Genomic DNA, 22,679 nt, shown 5'->3' with positions numbered 1-22,679 from the left:
CGTAAAATCTGATTCAGTTAGTTGGTTTATAAATGTATAGTATAAATGTGAATATTTGTATGAGAATGTGCAAGATCTTTTTTTTATGTAAAGGAAAGGGAACCGGTTTTGTCACGACAAAGGCCAGTTGTTCACTCTCTCCTTCTTTCTTTCTTTCTTTCTTTCTTTCTTACTCTCTCTCTCTCTCTCTCTCTCTCTCTCTCTCTCTCTCTCTTCTCTCTCTCCCCATCTGTGGACATGTCTCATTAATGCATGTTACTAACCAAACTTCCCCGGAGTTTCTGTGCTCTGTCGTCCAGCAGGTTCTCGTGGATCGTGGCTGCTGCTGTGATCCTGCACTACGTCCACTATGCATATTATTACTGTCATTATTACTACCATATCTGCTACTGTGGTCATTTTATCATTCATTGTGATTCATTGTCATTTTATCAGTCATTGTAATTGTACAATATGTTTGTGTTGATTTGTCCTGTACACGTGACATCCATTGCACGTCTGTCCGTCCTGGGAGAGGGATCCCTCCTCTGTGGCTCTTCCTGAGGTTTCTTCCACCTTTTTTCCCTGTTAAAGGTTTTTTTGTGGGCAAGTTTTTCCTCCTGTACAGATTGTAAAGCCCTCTGAGGCAAATGTACTTTGTGACTTTGGGCTATACAAATAATATTGAATTGAATTGATTTGTTTGAAATCTCTGAAATGTTACTGAAGACTTTCACAGTTTAAACAGCAGGTTTCTCTAAAAGACAATACTGCTGCTGAACTAACAGACCATGACAATTGTTACAATGCACTTAAAGGAATTTGTAAGAGAGCTGAATTAGAGCAGTGTTAAACAAGGGCAGATTTCTTAAAAAGAGTACGGGCAAACTACAATAAAGTTCTGGCACACAACTGCATGGATTAATTAAACCGTGTAACAAAATACAGTAAGTCCAAGTGCCTGACAGTTTGAAGGTTTGATACTTTTTTCTAATATGGTAGAATATTAGTTTAATTTCAATTATAGGCCTAGTTGTTTATATTTATTTAAGTGGGCTGAATAGTGAAATGAGACCTGAAGAGTTCCCACAATAATACTGTCAAGATTAAATTAAATACTTGAAAATACATTTTATTACATTCTAATAAATAAAATAACCCCTGTCTTTATCTTTACACTCTTCTACTTTAAATAACAAAGTAACCGGTTGAATTTGAAATCTGAATTGCAAAAGGCGTTATTTCCTGCCACGTAACGGCGCATGCGCATCACTCTGCTAATCATTTGGCGACGTGTACCCGGTGAGCGTGTGTGTGTGTATGTGTGTGTGTGTGTGAGAGAGTGTGTGGAAGTATCCAGGTATCTCATCTCTGCTGGTCAACAAGCTGCCATAAAACCTCAAAAGCCTTAAAAACAGCGAGACCATGGGAGGAACGCAGAGCGTGGAGATCCCGGGAGGAGGCTCCGAGGGCTACCACGTCCTCCGGGTGAGAGTTTACGCCTCTGTAGCCCGTGTTAGCTGTTAGCTTAGCATCGGCTCAGAGGCGGAGCATCCCCGGCTCTGTGTGTTAACCAGAGGCCGAGGATGACTTCTGGGCCTTTCGTCTTGGAAAAGACCAACACCGTGTGTGGGGGAAACAAAACGCTGTGAGCTCTGGAGTTGTGTCACAGTTGCACGTCGTCCCTTGTTATATTTTCTCCTGTTTATTTATTCCTGCCTGTTTAGTAGTTAAATGTGCTAGCCAGAAGCTAACATCCCCATACCGGAGCTACGTAGCTGCTCTGAATGACAGCTGCTTTTCTCAGCCACTTTGTGCTGCTGCTCCTTTGTTATGCTAAATTCAAACTAACGTCCAGGCGGCTCTAGTAACATCTACACTCGATACTTAATGAATTGTCAGTAACTTTTAGCGGTAGCAGCCAGGTGCTCAGCATGACAGATGCAGGCTTTGCTGTCGTCCTTACAAATTACAGCCGGCTTGGCTGCATGCAAATGTATGCACATCTGCTACAGTGATACTTGAGCCAAATCAAATCACACGCTCTTTATAAAGCCACTGGAGACTGTTTTGTGTGTTCATGCTGTACATGTAGATGCATCAACTAATGTGTCTAATTTTTTGTGTGCAGGTTCAGGAGAACTCTCCCGGACACCGTGCAGGACTGGAGCCTTTCTTTGACTTCATCGTCTCCATCAACAACACCAGACTGGTAAGGAAAGCCGGCGACTGTATCTAGTCAGACCGAATGCAAAATCATAAAGGTGTCTCATGGCTCTGCTCTCCTTCCAGAACAAGGACAACGACACCTTGAAAGACTTGCTCAAAGCCAGTGTGGAGAAACCAGTTAAGATGCTGGTTTACTCCTCAAAGACCCTGGAGCTGCGGGAGTCGACAGTCACCCCCAGCAACCTGTGGGGCGGCCAGGGCCTGCTCGGGGTCTCCATTCGTTTTTGCAGCTTTGAAGGAGCCAATGAGAATGTTTGGCATGTGCTGGTAAGTAACCTCAAAGTTTCATGTGGTCCATTCAGAGCGTGTTTACTTATTCTCCCCCCGACTCTCCTTCACAGGAAGTGGAGCCTAATTCCCCGGCAGCCCTCGCCGGCTTGCGACCACACACAGACTACATCATTGGAGCTGATACCGTTATGAACGAGGTAGTTTATCAGACTTTAGATCCTTGAAAGTGTCACTCTTGCATATTCTCCACCTGATAATGATTGTGTGTCCACCTTCTCCTCCTCTCTGTGACTGTATCTGCAGTCCGAGGACCTGTTCTCTCTGATAGAGAGCCACGAGGGGAAAGGCCTGAAGCTCTATGTGTACAATACAGACACTGATAACTGCAGAGAAGTGATCATCACACCGAACGGTTCCTGGGGAGGAGAGGGCAGGTAACAGACTTTTAACACACTTTTACCCCTTCCATTTAGACTTGACAGCTATAATGGGGATGGTTTATACAGAATACTAAAAGATGCTGGTATGGAAGCTGTGACAGCAGTTGCAGCTGTGGTTGATTATTTTATAATTATGCAATCAAGTGATGGTGTGAAAACAATTACATAATGTGAAAGGCATCGCTCGCTGTGCTGAACCCACAGAGAATTATCACTCAGGTCTGCAGCTGCACTCAACCTGGCGGAGCATTATAGCGACATAGCTGCCCGGATCGTAAATCTACTTTGCGGTCCGTTCTCGTAGCATCACTCTGCACCAAACAGGCGAGAGACACAGCCACCAACTAGCCAGTAAACGCGGTGAAGCATGTAGCAGCTAAAGCCAAATATTTCCATCAGGAGTTCGTAGAGGCCCAAGAAGTCTCACGAGGATACATTAAACATATTTGTAAGAGCTCAAGGATACACACACTGTGAGTAAAACTGAAAACACAAATATTGTTTGTTCACCCAAGAAAATCCATAGGGCCGATTTCTAAAGGTGATCTGTCAGTGATGTGTTTATAGTTTGTTCAACCACTCTTTGCAGGTTTAAGATACTGTATATAAGCCGACTTCTACTGCTATGTCTGTTCCACCTTTGCTCGTTGCTGTTTATTTGGCCGTTTTTCTGTCAGTATTTTTCATAGATGTAACTGTTTGACTGCATCTGATACGTGAAGATGAAATCCTCATTTTTAATCTTGCCAACAAACTTGGGAAAGGGAAATGTACACACGGTTAAACAAAACCATCTGGGAAGTCATCCTTGGAAACTATTTGGAAAAGGGCTATCAAAATACTTGGCATGTGATTGGATAAACCATCTGTCTTTCACCGTCAAACTTCAGCTAATCAGATGATAGTGATATGATGTTGTAGGCCAGTCGGGAGAGGAGTGAACACATGCCTTCTCTTCTTTCAATGAAGAAGTTCAAATGCGAACAGCCTCCTTGCTAAACTCTTTAGCAGCCACCATTGTTGTTTTTGAACAAATCATCACTTCTCGCTGCGTCTAGTCTTAAACCATGTTGTAGAAATAGTCCATCATCGGACGCTGACTTGTCTGAGCCATTGTAGGACACAAGCGCATAAAACCCAATCTGAAATGTGTCTGAATGGAAATCCGGACTGGATTCAAACTTTTCTTCCCTTCTGTTTCCAGCCTTGGATGTGGGATTGGCTATGGATACCTCCACAGGATCCCAACAAGGCCTTTTGAAGAGGGGAAGAAGATCAGCTTCCCTGGAAACTCTCCCAGTGAGCCCGTCAGTCCACTGAAGGATGGCTTCACCGAGGTCAGGACACACACACCACTGGACTCATCAGTCGTATCAGTACTCGTGTAATTACATTGTGCACTGCCCTAAAATGTTACTCATTATCACTCTCTCACTGTTCACTGGGTATTCCTCAGAGTTATGGTCTCTTGAGCCAGCCAAGTCTTCATGATCAGTATGCAGTGTGTGCGCATGACATTGAAAAGATTGAAGTGTTGTGTGTTCACACGCAAGTTTCCTCATTTTGTATGCAGCAAAGCCAACATAGGGACAGAGAGCAGTGCTGCTCATTACACTTAATTGCACGTTTGGATGAATGTGACCTTACCTGTTCGATAGCAGCATCTTTTTCTGAACTTGCTTCACATTTCTTTCTTTTGAACTCTTTTTTTAGGTCCAGCTTTCAGCAGTGACCCCTCCTTCTACTGTGCCTGTTGTCCCCTCTGGCCTTGAAGAGTCACTGTCAGGCCTGTCAATCAGCACAGCCCCGCCCACCATGCCCAGTGAGCTGCAGACAGGTATTCATGACGAGAACTGTGTCACACACTCAAACATGGTGTATTTTCTCTGTATTATTTTTATCTGATGTGTGTTCTGTGGCGCCTCCTCCTCTCCAGGTTTGCCCACAGTCCCGCTGCTTCCCTCCTCCACCAGCCCCTCCCTCAGCCCCCTCACTCCGCTGAATCCTGCAGCCACCAGTTTCAACCCCGCCACCACGCTACCAGGTGGGTGATTTCTCAGACGTACGCGCTCAGAACACGGCGTGTCAGCAACTGTGTGGTCTGAGATTTCAACACCAAACATTTGAAAGGGCCCGTGGGTGACTAGATTTATATATGGGTGTGTGCACACCCTCCCAGAATAAAGAGGTCTGCCTCAACTGCATTAGCCAATATCTTCATGTGCGTTATACAGTATATATTTCTTAAGGACAAGGTTGCAACCTGTCCAAAGGTAAACAGTATTCATGTCTAATTGAAGTATGTAAACATGGCCAGTGAGTACTGTTATCTTGTGATACTTTTTATTATGGTTTTTGTTTATGTTGCTGTGAACTATCAGCATCTTCATTGTATCTTGTTGGTTCATGTAAAAGGTCATCCAAGTCATGTCTGTTCACTGCAGTAAAGAAGCCTGGATTTAATGTGAATAAAAGAAAGCACAACTTAATGCAGACTTGTGTGTGTAGGTCTGATGCCCCTCCCAGGTGGCTTACCTCCGCTTCCCAACTTACCCAACCTCAACCTGCCGCTCCCAGACCTCAGTGCCGTGTCATTAGCAGGACCACCGCCAGTAGGAACCACAGGTAAATAAACTCCTTCTGTACCAGGTGCACGATATATATTATTTATACAGCATGAGCTCTACACAGCTGCCTTCAAAGTGCTGAAGACTACAAATATTTCTCTCTAAATCTTATTAGAGATTATGAACAGCACAGGAAAACAGAAAAAACAGATAATGTGATAACATTTATCTGTTTATTTATATTTATTTCTAACATTTTTTTATAACGTTAAATATTATGATTGTGTTTTTGAAATTTGAATATGACTTTAAATATTGTCCTGCAACATGATATATCTGTTTTGGATATTTGTTGCATAATGTCGTGTTCGTGTGTAGCTGTATCAGTCACTGATATACAAACTGGGTAATATGTTACATCAAGATCAGTATAAAGTTTCTACTTAAAGGTATGAGTATATATTCTGGGGCTCACGTCATTTACATATACGTTTATACAAAGTATCATATTGCCCTTACTGGTTAAGGAATGGTTGATACGCATTCTGTTTCTTGTGCGTTAGATGAAAATATCTATCACTCTCCTGTCTAAAAATAACATTCACTTTCCAGGACCTCCTGAAGTCCACTCATTAACATATTATATTACAAGTTGTGGTGTTTCAAGGAGTTATATCCAGGGAGCTGTAACTTTCCAACCATTTTCAACCTCCTCCAGTGTACAGCTGTTTCCAGTCTTTATTCAAAGCTAAGCAGCTTCTGGCTGTTGCTGTATAGTGACTGGACAACTATGAAAGCAATCAAACGTTTCATCAAACTCTGAGCGAGAAAAAAGAGTATTCCCCAAAATGTGGAAGTATAGTTTGAGTATGTAGTAGTTTATTGTTGTGAGGTTCTGTTCAAATCTAAATATCTATCCATTTTCTGTCTGTCTCCACTAGTCCCACCTCTGGCATCTCTCCCACCCCTCAACCTCCCAGGTCTGGCCCCCTTACCCCCCCTTACCATGCTGCCCTCCCATCTGCCTCCTCTCCTCCCTCAGGGAGTGAGCCCACTCCTGCCCATTTCCACCACCGCTCCTCCAGCCTCGGTCACAGTCACGGCAGCACCTGTGATCGAACCCGCCGCCGACCGCAAACTCCCCACGGAAGCAGTCTCCACGAACGCCACGGAGTCACCGGCTCCCACGGAAACAACACTAACTTCGTAACCTGGGGGAAAAAAAAAAAGCTCCTGCTTGCCATCAAACCAAAACACACACCCGGTTTCTCTCTTTCTCCTGTTTGTCTTTCTCTGTGTTTTTCTATTTATTTGGCCAAGAGGGACAGGCAGACAGCTGCATTAGTTCAGACACAGAGGTCAGCGTGCTCCAGTTATGGGTGAGGAAGCTTGTGTGAAGCGATGAAGGATGAATATGAAGAATGGAGGACGGATGTAGACTGGTCTTAACCAACATGTCTTTATTGCCAGATTCTCACGGAGCTTGCCTAAGCTCCCGTTGAGCAGGACGAGGTCTACTCTTTGGTTTGTAGTTTGCTTCGCACTTCTGCAGTTACAACAAGGCAAAGAACTATTTTAGGATTTCCCCCTTTCTGATCCGGCAATCCTCTCTGTTTCACATACTTATTTTTTTATATAAACCGTGTATGTTAATGGGGCTGGATGATAAATCACATTTACTGAATTACTAACTACATCATGATTTCCTTTTTTATGAGAAATAAACGGAGTAGCTACAATAACCAATGACGTCTGAGTGCTAGTTCAGTCAACCAATCAGCACAAGTCCTAAGGTCATTAACTGGTCATACTGTAATAAATCGGGCCAAAGGGCTGCAAGAGAGACAAATATCATGCACTGCTGTTATATTTCTGCTATAATAAACAATAGATAAATATGAATTCATCATGTTATAGATCATCCAGCCCTAACCTAACCTTTTATTATTAGCTAATAGACCCCATGACCGATAGATTCATTTGATTCATATTAATTTTTGTTGAAATTGCTGTATAAGTCTCCACCCAATGAATGAGTCTGCATTATTTTGCACCACCTTTTGTGTTTTGAAATTATTAGTCTGTCCTTTTTTGTTTTTGTTTGTATGTCTCCATGTGTATCCAGAACTCGACAGTGCCCGTCTCTACAACACAGAGTCGGCAGCAGAGGGCCATGCCGGAGGGGACTGGTTACATGAGCTACTGAGTAGAGTGTATGTGCTTGCTGTTGGGTGATTTAGTTGGTAGGGTGAATTATGGGTGCAGGATTATTAAATACAACATACGTTCTCCTCCTGGCATGGCCGAAGTGAATCTGTAGGAAGAGTTGCAGTGATGCAGTACAACCACAAGGTGCCACTGTACCAGAAGTTTCCGAAAACATCAACAATATGCACAGTGCGAGCAATAAAGCCAAATTAATTTTACATGATGCTTCTGTCTTTATACAGTTTGTTCTGGTACTTTTTTTTTTTTTTTTTAAGTCTGAGTCCCTCTGCACAAATGGAAACAAAACAAGTAGATCGTTATTATAGGAGAGGAATGAGAGCACAGGGAAGTTCTATGAAAAAGCAAAAAGGTCGTATTCACCTGCTCAAATGTCTGAGAGGATGACTGCAGGTTACACTGATCACCTGCAAATTCCAGGTGATGAATGGGGGAAAAAAAATACTGACCAAAAAACATGAATGAAGCAGGAACTGCAAAACATTTAGAGAAAAAACGGGGAAAATGTACCCTTGGAAAAATCAGGTGTAAAGTGGACAAAGTGAATAAAAGTTAAAAAAGAAAAAAAAAGGACAAATGTCATGTAACAAGTGGAAACACCTGTAAGAGCTGATAAAAGGTTTCAGACACCTGGAAAAATCCAGGCGGAAAAATGGACTAAACTTGTCTGCTACCACTCTCTGTGGTAAAGCATGACATTACCCATGAACCAGATAATAGCCATAATAATTTGATCACGAGTAACTGAATTTAATCATGACTGATTACTTAATATAGACATTTAAATACCCCTGAATTTATAGCTGAATCTGGTAGGATGCATGCTAGCCTTCATGTTCATACTTTAATATTCTGTCATATCAAAACGTCTTGAAAATATCTGGAAATACTGAAGCTCACATAAATTCAGACAAGTCAAGTCAAACACTTTACCACTTTAAATTCAGTGGCATTTAAACTCATGTATCCCACCGTGATTCATAATTAGATATGCAATTATTAGTTGTAATCAGATGCTTTAGTTCCATTCAATCAGAGGTCATAGACTTCTTTTGCCTGCTGGCTCAATTATAAATCCTTCAAATCATTTTTCAGAATCCAGCTCCAGTGTGAAGCCTTCATCTGCCCTCCATCTTGTGTAACACACTTGTCGTAGCCTTGCATAACCCTCCACAGGAAATACGGGTCACACTGCAGGAATTAAGACTCGTAAGGCAATCTTTATTGCATATGAATGACACGGCCTAGCGCTGCACTCCCACTCCTAATGTGACATGTAGCTTACTAATGGCTGTACTTACATCTGTCTGCACATTGGTTGGCATTGATCATGTGGTATATGCACTTGATGCCAGCACCCATTTCCTACTGTTGTTGTTTTGTCAAGTAGAGGAGAGAGAGGAAGAAAACACTACTACATTGGGAGGTGGTGGTGGTGGGGGGGGGGGTTGTTTTATGGCTTACTGCACTCGAGTGGATCAAATTACAATTTATCAAAGTGGACACAGACTTTACCTGTTTCACTGCACTTCATCACTTGCTTTCATTTGGGAGCAGCAAGCCGTGAGCTGGTAGTTCCTGCAGTTTAATGTGCCTGCCGTGTTAATCAAACTACAGCTTTTTGTTCATTAGACGTGGCTCGTGCACACAAAATCAATTAAGACTTATTTTTGAAAAAGCCAGGAGAGAAGATGAGACGCCCACAACTCTCCTGACTAATGCTCCGCGGGCGTGCTTTGGGCTGAGTCCAGGTTGCCTTGCATTCATTTGAGAGAGGGATGGAGTGAGGGGGGGGGGTTTAAAATGTCACAACAACGTACAGGTAAGTGTTTTATTTACAGGACGACAACATTTTTTTTGGATATATCCACTTTCTAGATTTCCTAGTTGCAGTAGATCATGCTGCAACACAGCCAACCTGGAGCACGCCGCCCACTTCTACTGGCATGAACAGGTGTGACCGTTCCTCTCTGCGCAGCCTGCTGGGCTCCATATAAAGTCTTTTGGACTTGCAAACGAAAAGTAAACAAAAACCCATGTGGACACTGATGATGGTGGTGGCGCCACCACCACCACCCCCCCACAAACAGCACAGCGGGTGTCCGTATGAATAAAGGGACTCGCTCTGTAGAGTGTTCCTCTTAACACAGTTCAAGTATGCACATATGCCAGGCGGAAACCATTCACACGTTACAAACTAAAAAGCAACATTTATAGCAGCAAACTGAGAACAGCTTTCGGGAGGAAACACAAAAGAAATGGAGCAAAGTGAGACACTGGGAAGCAAGGATAAAGCCTCATTATTATGTATTTGCTAGTGAATAATGTCTCCTGCACATGAAATGTACACTAAACTCTGAGTCTTTGCAGTACAGTAACAGTAACAGTTTGATCCAGTCCAACTCTCTTCAGGCAGCTTGACGAGGACGTCTATGACAACGTGGTACTGTGATACTCTGCCGCTGGAAACATTTCCACTCTTATCTGAACAACTAAAAATGGATTAAGACGGATTCACAGATCCCCTTCCTGTAAATCCGGCGGTAGAACTGAATTGCTTTTGCAACGAAAACAAAACGAAAAAAAAGAAAAGAAAAGAAAAGTGAACCGAGGACTTGGCTACTGATCAGATCTAGCCCACGCTGTAGTACTTCTTCATGCCAAATGTGTGACACCAGATCACCGCTGATCTGGACTGGAAGTGCAAATTGACCCCAGAAATTTCATCTGGAACATTTTTTCTTCTCCTTCTTTTTTTTTTTTTTTTCCCTCTCATCAAGGTTACAACAACATTTTTTAAGTCGTGTGCAGAGGGACTACGAGGGTAAATTCAATGAGATGTAACCATCATATTGTGCCTCATAAATATGGATTGCAGAGTTAATAGGTAGTCCATATATGACGTTCAGAAACTTCTGTTCACCCAACGAGAGAACAGCAGATTTATGGTGAAGAAGCCATCTTGTGAGGTGTATTATGGTGTAGAGCTAAGAGAGGTGGGCTTGGACGGGGCACCTAGGAGCCCCTATAGCAGTTGAAGTGTCTCCTAAAGGGTTATTTAATAAAGTCCTTAAAGGAATCCACTAGCTTAATCATTTTCATTTCTTGCTCCCTCTCTCTCTCTCCCTTCTGTTTTCCAGTTTTGTTCCTTCCTCTATCTCACATAGTTGAGTTCAAGGGCACGACACAAAGGGGAGCACCCCCCCTCCCCCACTTCCACTTCTTCACACTTCCATCTCATCTTTTTTTCCATTTCATTCTGCTCTGTTGCTATCTCATCCATTTGGGAACAGCTCAAGTAAAAAAAAAAAAAAAAAAAAAAAAAAAAAAAATCCACATCCATTATCCTCCAATTCCATTTCCTGCCTTTCGATTGGCCAGAGGGTCCTGTCAGTCATGTGAGAGAGCCAGTCAGTAGGTAGGGAGAGATGAGGCGGAGGGCTGCAGGGAGCCGGAGGAGTTTGAACGTCTCATGTGAGGGAGGAGGTAGGAGTCCGAGCACAGTTGGTGAACGTCGAACCGGTCCTCCTTACGGTAGGCCAGGCAGCGCCGGATAAACGCCTGCAGAGGAGACGAAACGTTAACCAATGAGCTGCAGGCTGACTCTTCATGTTCTCCTAGAGCTACAACACACTCTGTGCCTGAACTGCTCTCAGATGGACATGTCTCAGCACGTCACAAGACAGCTTATTGTTTGAAGCTCCAACTGACATTAATACTAAAATTATAGTATGTAAAGTTGCAACACATCAGTGTCTCAACTCAGTTATGCTCATGCTTACACTAGGGTTTGGCGAAACGATTAGAAATGCCAAGAGACGTCTGCCAACTGTCAGACATTTTGTTTTGTCGTTCAGCCTGAGGCTACCTTCAATATCTCATCGTGTTGTACATGACCGTTTTACGGCATTTCTGGATCAGAAGAAGCTCTTCACGTGCTACTTTTTAAATCCAATTTCATATTTATTAGATCAGTACTGGAATATTGCATTCAATATCAACATAATCAGCAGTGACAGTAGTCACGGGAAGCTGAAGTAACTAGCAGATTGTGTACTGTGTGTGTGTGTGTGTGTTACCTTGGCCTCTGTGCTAGCCTGTGGTTTAGCGGGGAACTGGACCTCTGTGGCTTTGAGGATGGTGTTTTCCTGGAGAATATCCTGCTGTGACTGGTTGTGACCAAACGGCTGGAAAGACAAAGCACATAAAAACCGGTGTCGTCCACATTCCTTCAACTTATTGTGACTGGAAGCTGAAAAATGAATGAGTTCAGCGGGAACCGAATGTTTTGTTTTCGCCACATTTCAAAAACACTTTCCGTGTTGAACAATCTGCTACAGGTGTGTACGTAGTACCTTGCGTCCGTAGAGGCACTGGAAAAAGATCACTCCCACGGACCAGACGTCCACCTTGTTGGAGATTTTAGGCGGCTCCTTGCCCACCACAAAACACTCTGGAGGAAGATACCTGACACACACACACACACACACACACACAATGCAATCAAGGTCACACAATGTCAAACCTCCTGGACTCTTCCCTGATTATTTCATAGCACGTGTGCTCAGATTTGTCAGTGTGACAGAGGTGTTTGTGTGTCTTTACCAGTAAGTGCCCGCTCCCTGTGATGTGAGGTCCATCCCGTCCACGCCGTAGTTATCATCATCCATAATCTTAGAGAGGCCAAAGTCTGTGATTTTGATTTCTCCACACGCAGTGCCGTCCACCAATAAGATGTTACCTGCACACACACACGTAAGAATCGAACATGAAATCAGGTTCAGATATTATAAAAATAAACTGCACTGCGCCAGATAAGCAAAGCTCAGTCAGACCTATTTCACAGGAGTGCTGTCAAAACGGGCCAAAGATGACATTCAATTATTCTCTCTTAAAAAAAGACACATATTGGTTTGAACTATTCATTTTCGCACATCATGTCCATAAGAGGGCAAACCAGTACGACGACACATAACTATGCAGTCTGTGACGTACTGGCGCTGCTTCTGTTACCTGTCGCTTAGTTTTTCTAATCTAGCTCCGCACAGCTCATTTTGTTCTATTCTTCAATACAGTGGCCGATTACTCACTCTACCTTTAAACGTACACTAGTTCTGCTGGAACTTGATGTGGAGCTTAATTCCAAAAAGGGGCCTTTCAGTCAGAGAGTGTTAGAGTCACTCTCTCTGTGGCCGAACTGTGAACTCTCTGCCATCGTCGCCGCGCGGTTGTTGTTGGATTATTCGCTCCTCTTAACTTGACCTACATTTCAGCTTCGATTGATCAAAGTGACTCCTCCGTCATGCAGCCCACTCAATGCAGCGGCTCAGGCCCACGTGACAAACAGTCAAACAGACAGCTGTGGTTAGTGCTACTTTTTTTTTTGTCCCTCACAATTCAACATTAATATTCACGTGATATCGGTGGTTTTTCCAATTATATAATCCACGCTCAAGTTGAGAACAAGAAGAGCTACAGCACGGACCTCTAGCTTCTTCTCATTGCGAACAAAGCACAAACTTTTTGAGCGTGTCACTCACCGGGTTTGAGGTCGTAGTGGATGATGGGGGGTTTGATTTCGTTGAGGTAGCGCAGGGCGCTGACGATCTGCATGACGATGGAGCGAGCCTCCTTCTCCGACATCAGCTTGTTTTGCTTCAGGTAGAAGTCCAGGTCATTGCCTTCACAGAACTCCAGGACAGTACAGAACCTGAGAGAGGATGGAGATGGACGCACACAGTTACACGCAGGAGGAATGGATCAAATTCAACGACTGAATGCGAACAAATCGAGGTCAGATGGACTTATATCTTCTTAAACGGAGTATAACAATGCCTGTCGTTCATGTGTTGATCTCTAAGTAGAAAGACTTAGTGATCTGCTCATCATGTGTATGAGAGGCTAAGAGGATACATTTCACTCCCCCTCCTCCACATGGAGGTCGGGGGTCAGCGTCAGGACCTTCTGCTGCTGAATGAGCCCGACTTTCCCGTCCTGTATGTGAGCTGCTCGGACTCATGAGGAGAGCTTTAGGAGTCGGACTGATGCTTAAGCTTTGTACTTTACACAGAGAAATGGATTCATCTGCTTCCTCAGGCAAATACACACACACAGTGTTGTCAGACTGGGTAAGTAAGACGGTGACTACACCTCATGTGCTTTGTTCACACTCCAAGCTCAACGTTAACCCTTTAAAAATATCTTCCATTGTCAGGGCATGTTGACAGTAAATCATAAATTTTTTTGTGAATCGCTTTTACTATTTACTCTTTCCCAATCCGATAACACCCCTATGATGTTTGCTCTTACTTGTAGCGCCCCGCTGACGTAGAGCCTTCAGGCACAATACCAACAATTCATGCACTGTTTGACTATTTAACTAGGTACGGCCTTTATGAAGGCGTTAGCGTTACTTCAAACCCCACTGCAAACCAACTTTCTGATCATGATAAACAAGCTCAGGATATGTCAACCCAGCAGGGCTGCAGCTGGCAGAGGTCAGAGGTGACTCACGTGTCGGTATCCAGGGAGAAATAGTCATAAAGTTTGACTATTCTGGGATGGTCCAGCTGCTTGTGTATCCGGTACTCCCTGCATGCATGCCTAGGAGGAAATAAATGTCAACGTAGTGTGTGCGTTAGCCGAGAAACATTTTGTCTTTTGTGTGATCTGAAGTTGTGTGCGTGTGTGTGAGACCTACTTGTGGTAGTTCTCCTTTTTCTCCTCTCTCCAGTTCTTGTTGAGCTGGTGGATTTTAACAGCTGCGTAGCGCTGCTCAAACAGGTCAAAAGCCTGTGTGGGACGAGAAAACGCACATTCGTCTCTAAACATACTTTACAGGAAGAGGGGGGCGGGAAGTCAAAAGATCCGGACATTACCTTATAGACTTCACTGAAGCCGCCCCTGCCCAGCAAGTGCAGCAGCAGGTACCTCTCGTTCAGGGTGGGATGGTCTTTGAACCTGTGTGAGGAGGCATGTGTTTTTCTTAAGCTCGTTGCTTGTAACTGACTCGTGTGTCACCTCTCAGACGAGGTATTTTTAGTGCGCTTCCGTGTTCTTGCGTGCATGTCTGAACTATAAAAAGACATTCTTCATCACTTCAGTGTTTCTTAGGGACTGTGTTGACATTCCACTCCTAACCATTAGGTCATCGGCAGGTCAAAACTTACGCCGAGCTGTCCTCGTTGTTTATCCTCTTCAGCTCTCGGATATGGAGGTTCCTCACCCGCTCCAACCGCTCCAGCTCGGCCTGGATCTCTGCTTCCTCCTGCATGAGCACGACAGTGTAATTATATTCTCGTTGACGATTGAAACTCATGTGTGAAAGCAGACAATTATGTGCGTTTTTAGTGTTTCGGTGTACTTTGTAGCCGTTTCACGAGATAAACATGTTTTACAGTCACATATAGGGCTGCAGGATATGGCCTATAACCAATATCTCGATATTTTTAAGCTATATCGCGATATACGATATATATCTCGATATTTTTATTTCTCCTGTAAATCACTATGAATGTTAAATTTAACCCTTTGATGCAAAAAATAACATCAGTCATGATTCAAGTAGACCCTTCTATTAGATTAGTAATGGCTGCGCCACGTTTTAGCTGCGTCCTCTGCCCTGTGTCAACTCACACCTGGCGCGTCTTGGCAGCGTAGTGAGCCGGCCGTATTCACGCGATAATCCTGGACGTACCATGCGAGACCCCGCAATAAACTGTATATAAAGAAAAAAACAACAAACCTTTTTCAGATGTCCAAGGCGAAGCTTGAAGATCTCTTCTTGCTCGTGGTACTCAGCGAGGGTCAGTCTGCCAAAATATGGAAAAGTCAAACTCCAGACACAGAAATACAGAAGTCTTGAAAGATCAACTCCAAGTCATCCTACTATGAATCTTCTAAACCTCTAACTGAAGAGAAATAGTGAAAAAAAAACGTATTAAAAAAGGTCTATGTGTGGCAACTACAATCAAAACGATAAACAGGTCATCCTCGTCATTCTTTACAGTCCGGCATCCAACAGTTTGTATGTGTCAGTGTACTCACAGCTGGGGCAAGGAGGGCTTGAGGAAGGGGTCAGAGTCGTTGCCGTTGACCACCTTGGTTTTGCGTTGCTTGGGTTCAGAGGTGGAGGCCACTGAGAGAGAGGGAGACGCAGGGTTTGGTGGCTTCCTCTTGGCCAGCAGCTTCCTCTGCCGCTCTATGTCCTCCCTCTGCTGGTTAATGCCCTCCTGCTGTCTGCACGGAGACGAAGACACAACGGGGTAAGGTATGTTTAGCTCCTGGCTCATGAAGTCAGGCACAGAGTTCATTCGTGCCTCTGTATTTTTGACACATTTACACTGAAATCAATTCAACTGGATGGAAAACATGTTTGCATTCTCTCACTTGATCAGGTTTTGGAATGCGTATCCGTCGGTCCACTGCTCCGTGTAGGACGCCCCGTGTCTGACAGTGGTGAAGTGGCCGAGACGGAGACGATCCTGCATGCTCTTCTCACGACACGACTGCTTCTCCTGAGTGCTCTGCTCACACATTACACATGAGGAGTAATGAGTGGTGTTACTCAAAGTGTCTCAAGATCACACAACAGAAGAGAGGACAGAGAACCAAATATCCCTGGGTCAGTCCCTCACATACAACCTCGAGGTTAGATTAAAGGTGTGGCAGCCCTCACATACAACCTCGAGGTTAGATTAAAGGTGTGGCAGGTATGTTCATTTTCTGAATGACTAAACTGAATTCTCCAGACATGTGAAAGGGTTGCTCGTACACGAAATCCCACCACCACCGGTGCAGCTCTTTGTAAAATGGTGGAGGCTTAATAAAAACAGGTGGCTGGTGAAGAGACTCAAAGATCTACAAACCCAAAGACTCAGGAGTTGTGGACCAAAGCAGAGCTACAACATCAGAAAATAATAATAAAACTTATTATTGAAAAAAAAACAAAAACTGTATTTCAGTTGCTTGTGTACGGCAACAACTTTGTTCCTATCTGTGTGAGTAACACATATCATATCTTCCATATGTTGCTGGCACATTATCTGCTAGAGAATGATAAGATGATATAGGTTAGGCTTCTAAACAGTCGTTTATTTAATATTTAATGCAGCTGTTGTATATGGATGTATGGCGTACGTGTGTGCATAGACAGATACCTTCTCTATAAGCAGTTTCTTGCTCATGGTGATGCATTTGTTGAGCCTCTCCTTGTATTTTTCCAGGAGTTTTTGCTGTTCGTCTATCTGTCTCCGCAGGTCACAGTTAGCCTGTAAAAGGAAAGACATGATAACCTGTAGTGAGACAGGTGTCCTCTCCTGTGCTGTCCATCAAAACTCAAGTTACACACACTCACCCTGAGCAGGTCATCTATTCGTCCCTCTTTTTTCTCCAGGTCCAGACTCTTGTTACTCTCCAGAGCAGCAAGTTTCAGGCCTGTTAACTCCGTCTGAAACATCCAGACAGACAGGTACTGGTCAAGTACAATATTTACTACAGGAATCTGTCATACCAGTGTTTCATGCATGCTTTATATTACCTGGACACACTTGCTGGAGGAGGCTTTGGGATTGTGTTCCCCAAAACACAGACTCGTAGGAGAGGAGCTATTCTGTCGGATCTACAGACAAAAGAGGTTTTGTTAAAGCTTGCAGTAACACAGAGACTCACTCTCGCCTCGTGTGCACACAGGTCATCCAAAAATCCTTGTGTTAAGGCATTCTGCTCTTCATGAAATACTCACGATTGAGCCCGGGGCAGAGTGTGAGTTCTGTGGAGAGCGGCGAGCTGATGGCAGGCCTCTGACTGGACTGGAACCATTTCCACCCTGAAACTTTGCAGAGGAAACAAACTTAAGGATCTGGTTTCGAATGATAGGAAGCGTATCATATTGGAATGAAGTTGCTGTAACACTCACATCAAAGTAGTCGCTGATCTTGGGCCCACGTGTGGAGGTCTTCCCTGCATAGAAAAGGAATTTAAAGCTTTAACGGCAGCTATCAGTAGTGCATGGATGCATTATACTGATTTCTTGCAGGCGTCAGTCATACCTTGACTACTCTCTGAATAGGTGTCGGCTTTCCTTTTTCTCCCTCTGGATGATTCAGAGTGTTTCTTCTCTGGGGTCTGTGAATTTATATGAAATAAGAGAGGGAGAGAGAGAAAAGAAGAGTGTAAGTCCCTGGTGCTTTACCTAACAAAGCTGGTTGGAGTGGTGGTGCTCGGCAGGAAGAGAACAGCGGGAAGAAAGAGTACATACTGAGTAGGCAGGGGAGCTCCCTCTTTTCAAATCAGAGTTCTAGGAAGAGAAGAGAAGGAGAGGTGGAGGCAGTGGGAGAGACAGAAAGACGAGCGGGCAGAGCAAGAAACAACAACTGTGTCTAACCAAGCTTCAGTGTAATAAATATGTAATATTTAATGTTGTCTTTTGTTCTGCCTTCAAATAAATCATAGTCATGTTCACTGCAGAAACGTTTAGCGTGTGTTTTTACCTCTGACTCCTTGTCGCTTGATGAGCCCAGACTGCCATAGCTGTGGTTAGAGGACTCATTGGCCAGACCCTGCACACAGTGAGAACACAAAGACATAAGCAAACACACACACACCTTCAAATTTAAAATAGTCTCTACAAGTGAGTGGTGCTATCTAAGTTCAATAACCTGGTGTAATGTAAACACCAGTGAGACAAAGCTCGGAGGCAGGCCTCTAGTCTGCCATGTCCAGTAGGAATGCAGATCTGCAGTTATTAGGTGTGTCACTTGGTCCTTTTACAACTCGTGAACATTTCCAGGAAGGCTGTGTCCTTTTTAGGAAAACAGGAACTTTTACCTGCTTTTCCACCATGGGAACCTGGTTTTGGTTCTTACTTCCTGCCACCAAAAAGCCCCCGTTGCTGAGGTAGTGTTTTCTGATGGCCTAGAAACTGTCATGATGGAGTTAGTCACTGGAGTTAGTCACCGGAGAACACACGCCTCGAGACTGCTACGACTTGCGTAAAAGCATTCTTTCTGCTGCAGGGCAAACACTAGTTGTATTGATGTTAGAAGTCGGGATTGAAGTTTTTTTTTTTTGTTATTGGCATCTACAATGCAGCTGTCAAGTCTCAAAGAAGATTTGCCTTGCGAGCAAAAATTGGGACTACAAAGCAGTTTTAATCTTTGATCAGTCAGGAAGCAGGAATGCACAAAATAAACTTTTAGCTCATGAAGCTCCTTAGCCTCTGGGTCAACTGCGTCTGTGTGTGGTGTGTGACTTATCTCAAATATATAAAAAAAAAAGAAAGAAGCCTTTTTAGTTTTTTCTCTGTGCTGCGGTTACCTTAGCACCTCCACTGGTGCTCCCAGTGCTGCCTACTGTGTTGCCACTGACAGCTCCTGTGAACCTGGCCTCCAGCAGCTCCTGTCTCCTGGGGTCCAGGCTGTGCAGCTCCTCCATGGGGCCTGGCATGACGACATCAACAGAGTAACATTAGACACGTACACCATCGACATTACTGACAAACAGTGGTGATAAGAGCGTCTGAGCCCTGGACATTTTTTTTAGAATGACTAGAGAGGAATGAAAATGAGCACTAAGAGAAGGAACCGACAGTATCTGGGGGAGGATTAGAGAAAATTAGAGTGATTAGTGGATAAAAATAGAAAAATGGATTTGATTCAACTGGGCAGCGGCAGGTAGCCCTTTATAAAAGATGCACTTTCATGCTATGACGAAGACACTGTGGATGAGTGACACTGCATTTCTAACTTAAGCAGGAAGGTCATTCTAGCGCTGGAAACTCAGGAGGGAGTACAGTCAAGGCCGGGCGGAGTCTCCCAGTATGTCAACACAAAACTCTTCAACCAGATCTTCTATTCTATAGACTGTCACAATGGCCTCGTTGCACTGTGCTAAACTAGTCTGTGATAGCCTTGCAGATAGAGCACGGCACAAGCCGAGATAAGGACACTGAAAGTTTTAAAGTCACATATTCCAATCAGCGAGGAGCACATCTGAGTAGTTATGTAGCTGAATTCAAATGCTACACGTGTGCATCAATGTTCCTGACGCTGTCGCAGCTTTTCAGGTCACTCTTTTTTTTTTTTTTTCTTTTTACTTTTGCTTTTCACTTGAAATTCTCTCGGCGTTCGGTCAGACGTGCAGATGTTGGGAGTGAGTAAACCTCACCACTGTAAATCTGATCAACAATATTCATAACATACACAAGCACACGGAGCTGAAGGCCAAACATAATGTATGCTGCCTGACTGGGCCTTGTTCTGTGACAACCGGTATCCAGGGACACACACACACACACACACACACACACACACACACAGAGGTCTTCTGCTCCCTGCTGACTACTGCTGCAAGTGTTTGTTTCCTTATTGGACATTTCCTGGCTCTCATCTTCTTTACATAGCTTCTGGCACAGGGGCAAGCCCTAAAAGGCATAATGGACATTATGAAAGCCTCAGGCAGTGAAACAGAGCGCACAGCACAAGGCCTGTGTGAGGTTATCTAAGGACAGGGGAGAGGAGTGATTAGGTTAATTAATCTATAGAGCTACAGCTTCATATTACAGCATTATTTTGGATCTCTGTGCATCACTGTTAGGAGTCTAAGGCTGACAATGTATTCTTAAAACACTGTAATTACCACGCTCTTACCGTCTTATTAACACAGCAGCTGTCTAAATATGTCTTTAACATAACATATCCTGTGACTAATACACTTAGCTGGAACATTAGAAGCAATTGCTCCCACTTTTGATCACTGTTTTTTTTTTTTTTTTGTCACATCGCATCCAGCAACTGAGCAACATCGGAGTAAATAAAAGTGTCAGCAGCATGTTAAAAACAATGTGGAGAAAAAAAAACAGATGCACCCAAACTGTCCACAAAAAAAAGGTAAAATGCAGGGCCTCAAGTTTACAGCAGCAGCAGCAGCAGCAGGGACGTGCACTGCAATGCATTAATGGATGCATGCACAGCTACGCTGTTTAATATCCAACTAGATGCTGTTGATATGGGGCGAATGTTACAAACTGCTACCAAACAACAGCTCCGAGTAACTACAAATCATGTAAGCTGACAGTCACAGAGTCACAAAACAACAAGCTAGCGAGGCTGCCTTTGTGCAAACATGATAGCTCGCTGCTACTTAGACTGGCCATCAACTAAACTGACAGCTGACGTTTGGCTTCCAATTCACGGCATCAGTGAACTTGACATCCATTTTTTACTTCAACAAACGTCAGCCCGACACGGCCAAAACAATCCACTTCTCCGGCAAAGGACACACTTTAAGGAGAATAAGAGTCGGTCGTGCACTTGGCGAGCTAATATACCTTCCTTGCTCTTTGCGGTCGCCGTTATATGTTGTTGAGAAATCGTTGGGGACGAGGAGAGCTGCGACCAAGATGGCGTCGCCTCCAAACTTCCACCACCACTTCCACTGTTACTTTGGACACTCATGAAGCCACTTTACCGCCGAGAGGAGCCAGCGTACACACTGCCGTTCGCGGAAATCCCAAACTTGCGTCCATCGTTTGACACCTGCTGTAGTCAAACAGGCGAGTGACCGTGAGTTAGAGCGGGGTTTTTTCTGTTTTGTTGTCTCGCTAGACGTCTCGCATTTTGTGAACCGTGCGGGTCCTGCGGAGGAGCGGCTTCTTTAGACACTCGCTGAAACGGATCCAATGTAACCTTTGCATGATGACCGCACAGCGCGCCTGTCAGCATCCAGTTCGCGAGCGGAGCTCTGATTCTTGTAGGCGAGGCTATCGCGAGGCTGGCGCGCACCTAGCAGGCAGGCAGGCAGGCAGGCAGCGCGATGGGGGGATGGCATGACACCGAAACAGACACTGATCTGGGATCATTTTACCCTCCTCCAAACCAGCTTTAGGTTGACTGGGAGGGACATCTCAGCGTCGACCTGAGAACAGCGTCTTGTTTTGGTGAAAACAACAAACACCTCGAGAAAAAAAAAAAAAATGGCCGAAAGTTCTTGTCTGCTTGTAGAGAGCACGAGAGAAAACAGAAACACACACACACACACACGCGCGCACACACGTATGCGTGCGCGCACACACACCACACATACATACTGTATTATACTGTATGTGTGTGTGTGTATGTATATATATATATAGTTACATATACAAACACATCACATATATAACAATGTTTTATGCATGCAGGTATATATGTATGAAATTACTTACTGTATGTACTATTTACACATAGAATATACTGAATAGTTGTTTATGTTACACACACACAAATACACACACACACACACACACACACACACACACACACACACACACACACACACACACACACACTATAGATATAAATAACATACTTGACTAATAATAACTTGACTAATTATATGTATAAAAACACGTGTGCATACTATGTACAGTATACTTGCACAGTTGCCTTGTCTACAGTATGTAGTGTGTATGCTTGTGTCTGTGTGAGTGTGTGTATAGATAGGGCTGTGGTCTTGATATGCTGTTTTTCAGTCTTGAAATACAAGTTTGGGGGTGGGGGGGTGCAGGTGGAAGGATAGTGATGTGGTCTGGGCTATAAGGTCTTTTGTTCCAAATTTGGTGCAGTGCATCAAAATGCCTTTGCCTTCTTGTAGGGCAGCATACACAACACACACACACATACACGCGCACAGGCTCTTTAACATTCAGTGGTTTGGCCTACATCTTATTCTTACATTCCTTTCTAATGAATTTAAATGTAATACATTTATTTAGTGTTCAAATAAATTCACTGTAACCCTGACTGTGAGATTAGAGTCAGTAAATATGTCGTCCCTAATATAGAACAGATGCCTAACCTCTAATATTTGGAAAGTAAATTGTAATGTAATTTCATTGGTTCGGATAAGCATTCAAAGTAATAGTTAAGTACACTGCAAGAGGTTCATTTGTCTGTCGAACCCCTGCTCCCCTTGCAGTCAGATTGCATCAGGAAACAGACTGAGGCACAAACGATCATACTGCACCTCA

At 43.9% G+C, this 22,679-nt stretch overlaps 2 protein-coding genes across 8 annotated transcripts; one reads left to right on the top strand and one right to left on the bottom strand.

The window, feature by feature from the left end:
* Positions 1–1,287: 1,287 nt before the first annotated feature.
* On the top strand, positions 1,288–7,872 carry LOC104934150 (Golgi reassembly-stacking protein 2). Its single transcript, XM_010749742.3, has 10 exons — positions 1,288–1,467; positions 2,111–2,191; positions 2,272–2,475; positions 2,550–2,636; positions 2,743–2,873; positions 4,084–4,216; positions 4,593–4,716; positions 4,816–4,923; positions 5,388–5,504; positions 6,388–7,872. Exons 1-10 carry the CDS (start codon positions 1,405–1,407, stop codon positions 6,654–6,656), a joined length of 1,317 nt encoding a protein of 438 aa, XP_010748044.2. The 5' UTR covers positions 1,288–1,404; the 3' UTR covers positions 6,657–7,872.
* LOC104934149 (serine/threonine-protein kinase tousled-like 1-B) lies at positions 7,543–21,694 on the bottom strand. 7 transcript variants are annotated; one of them, XM_027283366.1, is made up of 23 exons: positions 21,000–21,694; positions 18,989–19,110; positions 18,163–18,231; positions 17,931–17,969; positions 17,722–17,797; positions 17,589–17,632; positions 17,415–17,498; positions 17,211–17,291; positions 17,028–17,120; positions 16,831–16,941; positions 16,540–16,572; positions 16,061–16,197; positions 15,719–15,910; positions 15,417–15,483; positions 14,842–14,939; positions 14,551–14,632; positions 14,373–14,464; positions 14,186–14,275; positions 13,213–13,382; positions 12,278–12,413; positions 12,028–12,139; positions 11,752–11,859; positions 7,543–11,233 (listed from the first exon to the last, which is right to left on the bottom strand). In XM_027283366.1, the coding sequence occupies exons 1-23, from the start codon at positions 21,124–21,126 to the stop codon at positions 11,084–11,086; spliced, it is 2,313 nt and encodes a 770-aa protein (XP_027139167.1). In that variant the 5' UTR covers positions 21,127–21,694; the 3' UTR covers positions 7,543–11,083. The 7 variants fall into 7 exon arrangements, with proteins under 7 accessions (XP_027139167.1, XP_027139166.1, XP_027139170.1 ...); XM_027283365.1 differs by having other exon boundaries at positions 17,415–17,504; positions 21,000–21,693; XM_027283369.1 differs by having other exon boundaries at positions 17,415–17,504; positions 21,004–21,132.
* Positions 21,695–22,679: the final 985 nt, after the last annotated feature.

The sequence above is a fragment of the Larimichthys crocea genome, chromosome X (assembly GCF_000972845.2).
Source record: "Larimichthys crocea isolate SSNF chromosome X, L_crocea_2.0, whole genome shotgun sequence".
Taxonomy (NCBI): domain Eukaryota; kingdom Metazoa; phylum Chordata; class Actinopteri; family Sciaenidae; genus Larimichthys; species Larimichthys crocea.
This window is presented reverse-complemented; position numbering and strand designations above follow the sequence as displayed.

Bases quoted from the DNA above. Each gene is read 5' to 3' on its own strand.
- LOC104934150 (XM_010749742.3), top strand. From the start codon at position 1,405: ATGGGAGGAACGCAGAGCGTGGAGATCCCGGGAGGAGGCTCCGAGGGC. The intron at 1,468-2,110 runs GTGAGAGTTTAC...TTTTGTGTGCAG, and splicing joins AGGGCTACCACGTCCTCCGG to GTTCAGGAGAACTCTCCCGG. The intron at 2,476-2,549 runs GTAAGTAACCTC...TCTCCTTCACAG, and splicing joins AGAATGTTTGGCATGTGCTG to GAAGTGGAGCCTAATTCCCC.
- LOC104934149 (XM_027283365.1), bottom strand. From the start codon at position 21,126: ATGAGTGTCCAAAGTAACAGTGGAAGTGGTGGTGGAAGTTTGGAGGCG. The intron at 17,970-18,162 runs GTAAAAACACAC...TTCTCTTCCTAG, and splicing joins CAAGCGACAAGGAGTCAGAG to AACTCTGATTTGAAAAGAGG. The intron at 17,798-17,930 runs GTATGTACTCTT...ATAAATTCACAG, and splicing joins GGAGCTCCCCTGCCTACTCA to ACCCCAGAGAAGAAACACTC.